The 15,184-nt window shown below is 27.3% G+C and overlaps 1 protein-coding gene across 3 annotated transcripts in view; it reads right to left on the reverse strand.

Annotated features, from left to right (window-relative positions):
• Positions 1-8,566: 8,566 nt before the first annotated feature.
• The window catches only part of LOC120771821 (probable phospholipid-transporting ATPase IA), a 132,537-nt gene continuing 125,919 nt past the window's right edge, over positions 8,567-15,184 (reverse strand). Inside the window, exons 14-15 of one of the 3 annotated variants that reach the window (XM_040100041.1) lie at positions 13,565-13,647; positions 8,567-9,330 (exon numbers count right to left, since the gene is read on the reverse strand). In XM_040100041.1, the coding sequence (XP_039955975.1) occupies positions 9,233-9,330; positions 13,565-13,647 (181 nt within the window). In that variant the 3' untranslated portion in view covers positions 8,567-9,232. The remainder of the gene's footprint in view (positions 9,331-13,564; positions 13,648-15,184) is intronic. The other 2 variants (XM_040100044.1, XM_040100043.1) reach the window with 2 other exon arrangements.

A 15,184-nucleotide genomic window follows, 5' to 3' on the forward strand; every position in this document is an offset into this window, starting at 1 on the left:
TCATTTTTCAAAATTTTTTTTAAAGTTTGGTCTCATTTAAAGGCGAAAAAGTCGCAAAGTGAAGAGAAAAGTAGCAAATTTGCATAAAAACTTTGTTTCTACCGTTTAATATTAGAATTTTTAATAATTGAAATATTAAAGAGGCTTTGAAATGATATCGACCTAATTACAAATATACTACTTCTAAACTAGTTCATTAAGGACTAATCTACAGTTCTCCTTAGTAACTCATTGCGGTTTTATCTAAATTTAGGAACACCGAGTTATTTTGAATGAATTTTGAAATTCTATCGACCTAATTACAATTATACTACTTTCAAACTAGTTCTTTAAGGACTAATCTGCAGTTCTCCTTGGCAGTTCACAGGTTTTTCTAAAATTGGCAACACTGAAGGGAGGGACTTTAAAATTTTATCGGCCTAATTACAATTATACTACTTTCAAACTAGTTACTTAAAGACCAGTCTACAGTTCTCCTTTGTACTTCATTTTATTTTTGCCTAAATTTACCAACATTGAGTTATTTTGAAGGAACTTTCAAATGCTGTCGTTCTGATTACAAATATACTACTTTCAAACTAGTTCGTTAAGGACCAATCCACACCTAAAGTGTTGACAAAAATGCTTTCTGCTATTTTTTAATGAGAGATAATCTAGCTTAAATCCAAAACTGCAAAAAAAAAGCCAAATCATCGCGATAGGGTGACAGATTAAAAATTTTTACCAATTTGAGACGTTCGGACGCCAGACGATTTTTTGGCGTAAATTCGTATGATTGAGGTTAGGTTCTGCCAAAAATTAATAATTTGTAAAATTTTTAAAAATAATAAATAGCCCAAATAAGATGTCAAAAAATAATAGTCAAAGTCAGGATGAGGGAAAAAATAATATATAATATAATTTTTTAAACTGGAAGTCTGATATATTTTAATTTCTGAGGAAGAAAATTTGATTATTTGAAATACATAGACGCATAAATATGAATAGTCTATGTTTAGAATTCATTCAAAAATTATTTGGATTTGCATATTTAAGGATAACCAAGTCTTAAGCAAGTACTTTTGTATTATTTGCAAATATTTGCATTTATAACGAAAGAAATATTAAAAAAATATTAAATTCTCATGACTTACTTCGGTCAAATTAGCTTAAAAACAATATCATTCTACATTTGAAGGTAAAATGTACTCCCACTATAGTTTATTTATCAAAAAAAAAACATTCTCTCAACAATTTTAGCAACTAGTTCACCAACTGGTCCGTTAAAAACTAGTTCAAATAAGCAAGAACTTAAAAATAAACTGCTAATTCAGTTTAAAAAAAATAAACATTTTCTCAACAACTAGTTCAACAACTGGTCCGATAAAAACTAGTCCAATTGTGCAACCTTACGCTTTAGCCCAACAGGTGACCATCCTATACACCCACATTGCACTAAAGGCATGCACATTTGCATCAAAGCGCAACAGCGTCAACTATATTTTGTACACCACACACCGGAAAGAATCACATTAGACGAAGGCTGTTGCTGCTGGTTCCGACGCTGTCACTTCTACGACGCTTATACTAAACACAACTGACGTGCAAGACATACACGCTAAGCTGGAGCACAGAAATATACATATACAGTTACATACCTATACATATACATATATAAATATATTTCATTATATATTTTTGTATGTTCCCAGTTGAAGATCAGCATCTGCTTAAACACACTGGCTGAGCTGAGCACCGGCAGCGCGCTCACTTTGCACTCCCAAATCACGCATTTGCTGAAAAATATGCAACTCGCTGAGTGTGTGTGTGTAAAATTCTGTCTGTGTAGTTGTATGTAAACGCCGTTTTCCATTTAGGATTTTCCCTGCAGTTGAATCTTGTTGATGCTTCTGTGGCGTTTATGTCGCTTTTGAGTGCAATAAGTGTATCTGTTGCTGTTATAACACACACAAGCAAACCTACAAACACAAAAGCACACATACATACATACATATACATGCTTACATATACATTTATCCATATAAGCACACATTTTTTTATTATTATTGTTTTTTATTGTAATGTAGTTGGATTTGGCAGCAGCGGGACACACGCTGTGATTTGATTTTATGCTTTTGATATTTCTTATTGGAATACATATGTGTGCCTCGGTGTATGTGTGTGTGTGTATACTCACATTCGAGCGTATTTATTATGAGTGCTTGCAGGATTTGTTTTTACCCCACTGAGTGGGTTCATCGTTTGATGTTGTCTGCTTGACTCGCTCGATTTATTTATTTTTTATTAACACAAGATGCCGCATTCGCATGTGTAGTGCTTTAAGTTTATTGTATATTTTGTTTAAGTTAACCAAAATATTAACAGTTATTATAGTAAGCATGCTAATATTCAACATCATAACTTGGAAGTGAAAGAAGCATAAAATTATAAATATTTTGCACGAAGTAACGTAAGGGTGAAAAACGAGCGAATTGGGAGAATAGAAGCAAGATAGGGAAGTAATCCTTGAGAGCAGTCAAAATCCAGTCTGATGTAATGTTTTTGTGGTCAAGATTAGCTGAATACAAAAGGATGCATTTCATATCGCATTGAAGGATTTAAAAAAATATTTATCTAGATTTTCAACTGTCAGTTTAAATGGTAGGTAGTGATCCGATCTGAGCTATTTGTTCGGTTATTGTAGCGTTGCTTTGGCTGATAATCTTTACCAAATTTTGTGATGATATCCTGACGAATGAAAAAGTTTCAATACAAGTACTTGAGTTGGATAAATCAGTTTGTATGGCTGCTATATGCTTTGGTGATCCAATCTGAGCAATTTCTTCAGTAATTGTAGCATTACCTTGGATATTAATTTGTGTCAAATTTTCTGTTGATATGTTGCCGAATAAAAAAGCTTTTCATTCTAGGACTTGACTTTTCCATTCACTTTGTATAACAGCTACATGCTATATGCTATAGCTGTTCGATATCGACTATTCTGACAAATGAACAGCTTCTTACATAGAAAAAAAGGTGTGCCGAATTTCAACTCATTATCTCATAAACTGAGGGACTATTTCGAGTAACTTAGCCAACTTAACACAATACATTTGGATTTAATTCTTATAAATCTAGCCGAGGTGGAGAGCTCTGCTAATGTTTTTTGCGAATTTCCCGCCAGATGGCAGACATGAAGAAATTGAAGACATAAACCACAAAATCAATGTTTTCGTAATATACAAAGAATATAACGGACTTATATTTTTCGTACAGAAGTAGCAGATTTGAAAAAAAAAACTTTCGAAGAGTCAACAAAAAAGTTGCTAAAATTGTTTTTTATTTCACTATTTCTTGCATTTGTTGAAATTTCAAATTTTATTGCCTAAAATTATTCATAAATGAAAATTTTGATAAAATTGTATTAAGTTTACTTTAAATTTCAAAATAATTACTCAAAAATAAATTAAGAAAAAATTAAAATGCATACACACATACATACATTTGTAACTTGCAATAAAAAAAATGTTTACAAAAAAGGAATAACGATAAAATTATTAAAAAAAATAGTATGAAATAAAAAAATATTTACAAAAAATAATACAAAAATTAATTACAAAAAACATATAAAAAAAATACTAAGAAAAATAATTTGAATTAAAAAAATATTTACAGAATATAACAAAAAAATTAATATAAAAATAAAATAATTATAAAAAACTAATTTGAATTAAAAAAAATATTTATAAAAAAATAATAATAATAAATAATTAAGACAACATGATTTGAAATAAAAAAATAAATTAATTCGGCTTGAATTTCCAAAAACTTTGGAATAAAAAATTATAAAATACACAAATATTTGAAAAAAAAATTGCCAAAAATATATAAAAATGTAAGAAAAAATAATAAATTTGAAATAAAAAAAATATTTACAAAGCATAATTTGGACTACAAAAAATATAAAAGAAATTATTAATTATTAATAAAAAATGATGAAGAAAAAGTAGTTTGAAATAAAAAAAAGTATAAATAAAAGTATAAAGGAATAAAAAAATTAAAAAAAAAAAAAATATTAGAAAAAAAATATTAAAAAAACAAAGTATTAAAAAAAATCATACCACAATTATGTACAAAAAAATAATAGAAAAGTTATTAAGAAAAAACAGTTCGAAATAAAAAAATATAAAAAACAAATATTTACAAAACGATAATAATAAAAAAATTAATAATAAAAAATAATTTGCTATAAGAAAATTTTATCAGGAAAAATAATTGAAAAAAAAATTATTTACAAAAATTAATTAGGAAAATAAATATATAAAACAATTACAAAATAAAACAAAAATAATAAAATCATTAAGAAAAAATAATTTTAAATGAAAATGAAATTTAAAAAATACATTGGACCAAAAAATTTATAAAAAAAATATTTGCAAAAAAATTATACAAAAATTATTAAGAAAACATAATTTGAAATAAAAAACTAATTACAAAAACTAGTTTGGAATAAAAGAATATAACAAAATATATTTTCAAAAAAATAAAAAAATAAATATTATTAACAAAAAATAATTAAAAAAAATATATAAAAACACAAATATTTACAAAAAAAATATTAAGAAAAAATAGTTTGAAATAAAAAAAATGCAAAAAGTAAAGCAATAAAAATTATTAAAAAATAAATTAGAAATTATTTACAAAAAATATTTTGGAATAAAAAATTATAAAAAAAACAAAAATGTTCAAAAAAATTATAATAAAAAACTTTTAAGAAAAAATATTTGAAACAAAAAAATAATTTAACTATTAAATTAAACAATAAAAAAACATTTTAAGTATTTTGCACTAAAAATATTTTTGCAACAAAATAAATGCAAAAATTATTTACAAAATAATAAAACAAAAATTGTTTACAAAAAGAAAAATAATTTGTAAATCATTAAAATATATAATTTTATATTTGTGTAAAGCCAAATATTACTTACCTCCGCAAAAGCGCGCATAATAAGCTACTGCCGAAGCTTTTGTAAGTGGTAGTAAATTAAACAAAATCATCGTAGGCTGAAACACATTACTAGCGAAAGATAAAATAACATAAATTAAAGGAAAAATAATTTACGGGCGATCTTTAGTCGCAAGGAGGTAAGGTAGGGGCATAGTTGAATTTATAAGTGTTAAAAATGCCTAATGCCTTTACGGCAAGTCTCAAAATTTCTGAAAGAAAAAAAGTGTTTGTACAAATTGACTGAAAAAGCCCGAAAAGCTGAGTTTCTCATATACATTTTTAGGTTATGCAAATGGGTATTAATACAAAAAATCCGAATCTTTTTATTTTTCCTTTCATTTTTGCTATTTTATCTTGCCCTTTCAATGGGTTTCAGCCTACAATGATTTTTCTGTTTTTATAGTTTTTTGCGTTTGTTATTTGCTTCTTTTATCTTTTTCTCTTTTCAAAAATGACCCACCCCGGTCTATAAATAAAACAATCATATAATTATGATACATATAAAGTGACACTTTATTTTTGAATAGAAATTCATTTAAATTATTTCTATTATGCATGTTTGTATGTAGTATGTATATAAGAATTAATGTAAACACACCACAAAAATTGATTTACTTGATTTTTTGCTTAAATTTTAATGAAGATGTTCGTGACTGCTTACTTCCGTATTTACAATGTGATGAGTATTAGATAACAACAATAAAGTGACGTTTGGATAATATTTATAAATTATTTATTTACTTTAAGGTGCAGTTAGGAAAATGATAGTCAAGTTACAGGACGTTTAGTGAAGGTCACACGAAGTATATAGCTTTTTATTTTTTGTTTTAGGCATACAAACTGATTTTCACGTAATATTGTATACAAATATAAGTATAATATATAAAACTGTCTTACAAAAATTGTAAATAATTTGACATATTTTTTTTTTTAATGTAAGTCCGCTTTAAAAAATTATATGAAATAATTGGAAAAAATATTTTTTTTTAATGTTTAATATTTGAGATAAGCAATTGAAACACATAAATTATGGAATTAAACTTATGCACGAAAAATATAAATTTTTAACATTTATTTCTTTAAGGCTTATGAATTTTTTGTTTTTTTTTTACCATTTTATGTCCAAGAAATTTTTCAAAAAAATATAAAGCTCACAACATTAATATTCGAAAAAAACCTAAGCAATTACACATAATCTTTAGTATTTAATTAATATAAAGTCTGCTTATGCTATTATTTACAGTTTTAATAGTTTTAATAAGCGACCAAGCTGTCTTCACATCTAGATTTTTGAATTTATTTCGAAACTACTTTAATATTAAATAGTTTTTGTCACTCAATACTTATATAAGTCACTAATTCGTAATTTTTTTCATTAATTTCATAATAATTATTTTTCAATATAGTGCCAATGTAGCTAAAGTAGTGTAAATGTTCCAAATATTTATGTATAATGTTATGTGATACTCAAATGTTGTGGATACATATTTGTAAGTTTGCCTATAATTATTCTAAATTTTTCTTCAATTTTATTTTTTTCTTGCTTTAAGCTGCACTCAATTCATTATAAGGTACCAATGTGTTAATTTTATGCCTTTTTAATAATATTAATAGTACTAAGCACATATATATGTATGTATATAAGTAGTTTTATATAAGTAATCCAATGAAAATTATTTTACAAATGATTTTTACAAAATTTTTAAACTCAAAAGTAGTTTTTTTAAATTAAAAATTCAAAAATGCAGAATTGTTACACATTTCTAATAAAATATGTTTAATCAACACGAAAACCTGACGAAAATGTTTAATATCTCAGCGCTAGTGGAGGCTAAGCAATTATCAAAAAATGTCGTATACTAGCCAAAATATTTCCACAAAATCCAAGGAAATCTCGAAGAACCCAACGAATACGACACAAAACTTAATTATTTGGAGACGGCTGGGACCACATCAAATTTCCTAACACAGAAAAATGGTACAAGTAACACAACAAGCTACGAAATTATCGAAAACATATGTATACATATACACTTCCGGAGTACAAAAAATTTAAACAAAATCAACAAGAACTCACCGAATTACATTAAAAAAATAAATTATTTCGAGAAACCGGATGGAACAAGATCTAAAATTTGTACACAGAAATATTGTCCAAGTGATCTGGCAAGCTATGAAATTATGATAAAAAGACCGCGACAAGAATTTTCAACGTAATCTCCAAGCACCCACCGAATGACACTAAGAAGTTAATCACTTTGAAAATCAGATCAGAATTTTTAATACAGAAATATGGTCCAAGCAATACAACATGCTACAAAATTGTCTAAAAAATATATCCGCTTCCGGAGAACAATAAATTTCAACAAATTCTCCAAGAGCTCACCGAATTATAATAAAAAAATAAATTATTTTGAAAAACCGGTTAGAAAAAGGTCAAAATTTTGTACACAGAAAAGTGGCTGAAGAGTGGAAGCACTTCTATGCTATGAAATTATCACCAATATTATTACGCAAACGCTTCTCGAGATATTTCGGAAAAACCCGTTCGCTACTGCTTACTGGGCACTGCTGGGCGCCTAGTAGAATTTTCGAAACTGTCTGTATACATATTTTCACAGGTTCTGAGTGGCGATTGTGGGTGACATGACTTCCTGCTAAAATATTGCCTATATTAAGGGGCATCATCCGTAAAACTCAATAACCGTTTCCACTCTGTACGCAAGCCCGTATTGTGAAATATATTTATTACTTATATTTTTATGACTTTTCAGATGGAACCATTTTTCGAGAACCGTTTTTCGAGTTATTACGAAAACTCTTTGAATTTATGCTAAAATGTTGCCTACATTAAGACGCATATTCCGTCAAGTGCAAAAATTCTAAATTCAATATCCATTTCTGCTCTGTACTCAAGTAGCTTGTATTGTAAAATTAGTGGAAGAAAATTTAATATAGTTTTTTATGACTTTGCACTTTTGATATTCGTTGAAATAATTATGGCTTTGAATTATTTCTAAAAAAATGTTGAACTTTTGTTTTGAGTTCAAATTAATAAAAATCAAATTTTTTAACGGTATAAAAAATATAAACAATATTTGTAGGACACCTAAGCAAATATTTGCATGTTATTTGCTGTTGCTTTAATTAAGCTAAAATGCTTATGTTATTTTCCACTTCCTTTGTTTTATGTGCCTTCTCAATTATAGAATTTTCATTTATTTTCAACTTTCATCCACAATATTTTTTATTTTACATTTTTTTTCTTTTTTTATTTGTGTGAATATTAATTTATTTTAAACAATTTGTCTTATTTATAGCTTTTGTTATTTTACAAGCATATTTATTATACACAAATTAAGAAAAACAATTAACTAGTTAAGTATAACGGTTAATAATTAAAGTCATATGTCAGTTATCGGTTTAGTAATGCACACAATAGTAATTATAATTATAATGCCACTTTAAATGTTGATGCCACAAATGACATTTTGACTGCATAATGCTTCCACTTCTACGTCAATAAAGAAGAAGAAGAAGAAAGCTGCCACCTTTCACTTCATCATTATGTTCATACTATTCATGCTGTTCATTATGCATGAATTCTCGCTTTCCTCTTTGGCTTAGGCTAATATTATATAAATAGAATAAAGTTTGCTCTTAATATGCTAGATTTAAACTTAGTATGCTAAAAATGTATGATTTTGTTAAGCTTCTGGTTTTCAATACAATGTTATCTTTTCACAGTTAGTTTTCATGAATATTTCGCATAATTTCTGCTTAAACATATTTATATTATGACTGACGTTGAAACAGAGTTTTGACAGTTGTGTCAGCTGTCAAACAGGTGCTGATTGTTTTTTGACTATTTTTGGCCATTTGTGTTGGGGATTTGAAAACAAACTTTTTTTTAATACACAACAGTTTAATTTTTTTGCTATTTTTTCAAATACTAGCTAGTATTTTGTGTGATATTTTTCGTATGCTTGAAATTTTACTAATATTTCGGCGTATTAAAAAATGTGCTTGGTTTGGGTCGCACATAAATCTTTGCAAGTAAGGAATCATCAGCATCCCCTGCGTGACTTTTTCATCCACTTTGCTTGGCTTCTGTAATGATCTTCTACAGTTCCATCCACTTTGTTTACAGGCTTTAATGATCTTCTTCACCCAGCGTACCCTTCCTCCTCATTCGCTACAGTCTCCTCCATAACCAGTAGCAGTTTTTTGTGTAGCTTCACGCGCTTAGTTGCCCTCCGGTTTCGGCAAGTTCGTGTCGTACGCGCGTATAACGACGGATTGTGGCACTGCACCACCTTCCTCTTGGGAGAAAGCGTAACCGTCTATATTATAACATGAAGAAAAGAAATGTGATTAATATCATTTGCAGAAAAGATTTGAAATTTGCAAGAGATTCCAAAGAAATTTCAAATTTAAAATGCGTCAAACTTATTATAAATGTCAGTCTTTTTGGAAATTTAGCTTTGAAACAAAATCTAGTAAAGTCACAATTTTCTAATGATTGAGAAAAAATCACTGGATTAATTTCATGAGATAGTTTTAATAGAACTTCTAATATAAATTAAATGTTTCTCTTCAAATATTTTTAAACAGTCTTATTGATTGCTAACCTACCAACTGCATACAGTAAGCTTTTATTAAGTGAAAGCTTTTTTTTGGAAACTTTCACACATTATACAAGCATTTCATGAGGTAAATTTATTTCTCCTCTATTTCTATGTTTATGATGTGATAAAAATATATCTTTAGCAATTTTACTAAGTGAAAGCTTTTTTCGTAAACTTTCATATATTATCCATCTTTTAATTGAGCTAAATTTAATTTATCTCTCATTTCTGTCTTTGTCGTTCCGAAAAATATATTTATAGCAATTTCACTAAGTGAAAGCTTCTTCTCGTAAGCTTTCGCAAATTATGCAAACTATTAATTGAGCTAAATTTATATCTTCACTGTTTTCTTCTATATAAAACGTTTGATAAAAATATATTTTTAGCTTTTTCACTAAGTGAAAGCTTTCTTTCGTAAACTTTCACATATTATACAAGCTTTTCATAATGTAAATTTAGTTCTTCTTCATTCCTACATTTATCGTGTGTTAAAAATCTTTAGCAATTTTCCCAGGTGAAAGCTTTTTTTACAAGCTTTCATATATCATCCATCTTTTAAGTGAGCTAAATTTAATTTTTTCTTTCTTTTCTATCTTTATCGTTTGGAAAAATATATTTTTAGCAATTTCACTACGTGAAAGCTTCGTTTCCTAAGCTTTCATATATCCTTCATGCTTTTATTTGAACTATATTCATTTCTTCTCTGGTTTCTCCTAAATATTTAATTTATTTAATAATTAAAATATTTTTCACTAATCTACAGGCCTCTCTTAGTATGTCCATTTATTAAATTAACAAATTTTTATTTAATAACGAGTCTTTTTTGTATTCATAACTTTTTTATGTAAAGCTTTTATTTATTTCGACCACAATTGGCTTCAAATTCAGCTCTCTTTTTAGCTTTTACTGGATTGCTATTCCTCGTAGCTTTTAGTGAAGTATAGCTTCCATATTTTTTTAATATGAACTTTTAAATTCAAAATAAGTACCGCTATTTTTACTAAAAAGCTATCAAAAAAAATTTCTTTGGAATCTGTACTATACCATAACTCTTAAAATATATGTATATACCCAATAATTGAGTGTGTTGTGTTGTGCTTTCGACGGCTGAGAATGATTAGGGTTGATGGTAAATCTTTTTTAATGAAAATGCTATGTTTACAATAAATTCCATATATGAATTTTGTGTATATTATTAGTTTACATATGTATGTCTATTATACAATTTGTGTTAAACGTGAGTGTTCAAAGGGCTAAGCTTACTTTCATTCAATAAGAATTTATCAAGGGGTTCTGTAGAAAAATTCGTAGTATTACCTCAGAGTACCCAAATCTTAAACAAAATACTGAGCTGAATTTTCAACTTACTCCTATAAATAGTTAAAAATCAAAAAAAAACTTGAAAGCTCAAGTTTGGAGCGCTTTCATATGTTTAGAACCGAGCTATTGAACGTATGAAAGCTCACAAGTGTTTTTTGTGGTAACACCTTTTAACTGAAAGCTTTCGTTGAGCCTTCAAAATTTTATTATTTGTATTCGTTTGTATTCGGATAAAGCATTTATTTGTCAGCAACAATAATATAAAAAAAAACTTCTTCATCATCATTAATTGTGGGCGTGAACTTGGCGCAGGCTTCTAATCATAGATTTTTGAATTTATAAATGCATAATTGATAAGATACATAATGCATATTGATAGGACACGAAGAAGTATACCGCTTTAGGTGCACAGCTGCACAAAATTTAGGGGAAGCTCAAAGTCAAGCCAAAACGACATTAACGATAGTTGGGGACCTAATGGGACAACATATCACAGCGCTGTTTTTACCTTAGCAACAGCACGAACTAATGACAAGCAATATTGCATTAAAAAAATATAAATATATATATTAGTAGATACATGAAAAAACAACTTAACTATTCCGTCAAGTAATTATTGAGCCATCAATCTTTTAATAGCATACACAACCCTTTGCGCTATAATCTATTAAGCCACCTGCAGTGTCGACAATGAAGTTTCATAACAAATAGCTACCCAGAAAACATTATAACGGAGTATGGAGTTGGTATCATTATCTTAAAGATTTTAACTTTAAATGCTGGTTTTTCATAAACTCAAAACTAGCTTCATTATTGGGGATTCATGACTTTTGTTTTGTAAAGTGTTGCATGAGGCGAGAACAGCTCTTTTCCGTTTACATAGACTTCGCAAAAGCACCGTCGTGGATACAATTTCTCTTGCGACGAAGCATTAAGCCATTTCGTATTTTTTATGATATAAAATATTATAAAGATAAAAATATTTAATTTATCAAAGCTTTAACTCAAAGTTTTAGTAGCAAATGTTTATGTATAAGAAAGCTTTCACTCAAAGTTTCAGGAACAAAGCTTTATCCATAAGAAAGCTTTCACTTAAAGTTTTAGGGACAAACCTTTATCCATAAGAAAGCTTTCAGTCAAAGTTTTTGGGAAACAAAGTTTTATCCACAAAAAAACTTTCACTCAAAGTTTCAGGAACAAAGCTTTATACCCAGAAGTAAAACCGAAAACCTGCACAGGGAAGTTGTATGAAGGCCCAAAATTTCAAATTTTTTCAACATTTCCAATAATAACACAAAAATAATTTTTGGCATTTTTAAGTGTTTTTTTATAAATTAATTGCATCAGGAATATATTGTATTTCTCAAAAGATACCAGAAACTTTTAAGTAGGAAGTTAGTAGGTTTCTAACTAAAAATTTTACTTCCAAATAAAAATTAATTCTTAAAAAAAAAAATTTTGTAAAAAGAATGCATAATTTAAGGCGTTACATGGGTTTACGGATTTCAAAAATCGATTTTTTTTATTATTTTCACAAATTCTACAACACCTCTAGAAAATTTTCCTCAATTTTCAGGTTGATCCGAGTAATAGTTTCGGAAATACCGCCTAGGCTATTTTTTTCGATTACAATTATTATAAAAAAGTTGCGAAATTTTCACTGAAAAAATACTATTTTTACACTAGAAAACCTATGTAACCCCTTAAACTCCCTGAGAATTTACAAATTTTATTCCACTTCGAATTCTGTCATAAATAATTCGACATTTCCAACGAGAACAATTTTCTCCATATAATAAAGTAAATTCTCAACATAGACTTCTCAAAATCGTTTTAGAATTTATTGACTCACACCTTCTTTAATCATGGAGCTTTCTTTGATCTTTCTTTTATCATGGATTTCCAGCATGGAGCTTTCTTTGATCTTTCTTTTATCATGGATTTCCAGTATTTTCAACATTTTTTAACAGAGGTTAAGTATTGCTGATTTGGGGGCACTACGCTATGAGACACTGCAAGAGGTAACGATAACGAGGCCACAAAATCTATGAAAACTCGCCTCAAGCGCAGCATCCTACAGGCTCGCAGCTGAAACCCAGCTGGTATCGCAAAAAACCACCACTGTTCTCTGCATGGCTCATTAGCCTACCTAAACTAACGTAAGTATAGCTGAGAGTTTCACATTTTTGCTTACTGGTTAGTGTTTACCGGTGATGAAGTAAAATTTGTAGAATCACGCTGACTGACCAATACTTTAATTGAATGAACTTTTATTGCATTTTTCTGTATTTTTCCACTTCATTTGTTGTTGTCTTTTACCAAGCATATTAAATATTGCTTTTTCTTGCACTGTCCACACTCTTCTAGCAAATTTTTCATAATTTTATTAACATTATATTTTTCCAATTTTGAAGCAATTTCGTTGCTTTTTTTAAAGCTATACCTACTGCTGCCGTTTTATACCTACCTATGTAACTACCTATAAATCGAGAAATCATACTTAGTGGCCTTCATGAAACACACAAACTTGCCTCAACCACAAGGGAAACCCATCGTAGAGACACTGTTTTATATTATTTGCCACAAATGTTGTTAATTTTTTCATTGGTTTTAGTGTATTTGTACTCACGCGACAGTTCTAGTTCCGTTTCGACTCTGGTATTGGCACGACGCGTAAAAACGCTACGCAGCAGCCTCGCTGTTTCACTGAGTCTGTTGTTCGTATATTTTTTTTGGTTTTGGTTTTTGAGTTATCGAACATTTTGGATAATATATATTGTTTTTAACAAATCAGCGTTGTGAATTCAAGCGAGAGGTTGATTGTTGTTGTTGTTTATATGAGAAAAGAAGGTAAATAAATAGGCGAAGGCAAACATTTATGCGATTAACAAGGATTATTAGTAAGAGAGGAGCTTTTTTTAATTCATATTGATTTTGGTTGATTTTCTCGCTCAAAAAGGAACGCGCCAATTTAATTTTGAATTGTCAGTAGAGGAAGATAAGGAGTTGTTTGAAATAAAAAATACTGCTTTGAGTGTCTACGCCAAGGAAAGGAATGGTTGTTTACTGTTTTAAAATTATCTAAATTACTTTTTTCTAACTAAAAATTTAATATACTAATTAGCAGAGCATACAACGGTTATACATGTATAAATAAATGTATGTAAGACTATAATTTTAAGAGTGAGCTAGCAGAATTTAACTGAATATGAAACAAGCAATTGAATTTTCTTAAATATTTGAAAAAAAGATGTTTTTTAATTTATTGTAAAATATTTAAAATTAAAAATGTTAAAACCCAATTTAAATTTTTTTTTTTCAAATTTTATAATTTTGTAAAATTTAAACTTTAAACATTTTTTCACATTTTTTAATTTAAACTTTTTATTTTACAAAAATATTTAAAATTTTAGAAAAAAATTTTCGGAAAATTTTAATTTTTAAAATTATTCAATTTTTTTGAACTTTCCCACTTTTATTATGCGTATATTTATTTTTAAATTTTAATTTTTTTTATTAAAAATTAAGAAAAAAATTAATTAATTAATTTACAAAAAAAAATTGTTTTTAAAACTTTTAGCAAAACTTTAATTTTAAAAATTTTTAATATTTTTCACTTTCCAATCTTATTTTTCTCCCGTAGAATTTTAAATATTAAAAGTTTTCAATTTTTTTACTTTTTGTAAAACTTTAAATGTGTAAATATATGACTACAATTTTAAAAGTCAACTAACAGAGTCTAAGTGAATATGATACGAGCAGTGGAATTTTGTAAAATATTTGAAAATGGTAACGGAAGTATTTAATTATTTTTGAAAATTAACTATTTAAAAAAAATATTTATTTTATATTTTTCAAATTATACAATAGCATTTTTTAAAAGATTTTGTATTCCTTTTCAATTTTAAATTTTTTCTTTTACGAAAAAAAGTATGTATTTTAATTTTTAAAAAGCTTTCAATTTTTTTCAAATATTTATTTAACAAAACATAGTCAATCTTGTTTACTTTAATATTTTTATTTTCATTTCAATTTTTGAACGAATTTCGATTTAAATTATGAAAATATTTCAATTTTTAAAATTTTTTCAATTTTTTTCTCAAAATTTATACTTTTTTTTCATAAAATTCAAATTTTTTGAATTTTTTATAACTTCCAAATTTTTATTTTACGAAAAAAAGCATCAATTTTTTTTTAACATTAAAGTCCTTATTTATTTTTTCGTAAAAATTCAATCCTTAAATGTTTT

The sequence above is a fragment of the Bactrocera tryoni genome, chromosome 3, assembly GCF_016617805.1.
Source record: "Bactrocera tryoni isolate S06 chromosome 3, CSIRO_BtryS06_freeze2, whole genome shotgun sequence".
NCBI lineage: Eukaryota > Metazoa > Arthropoda > Insecta > Diptera > Tephritidae > Bactrocera > Bactrocera tryoni.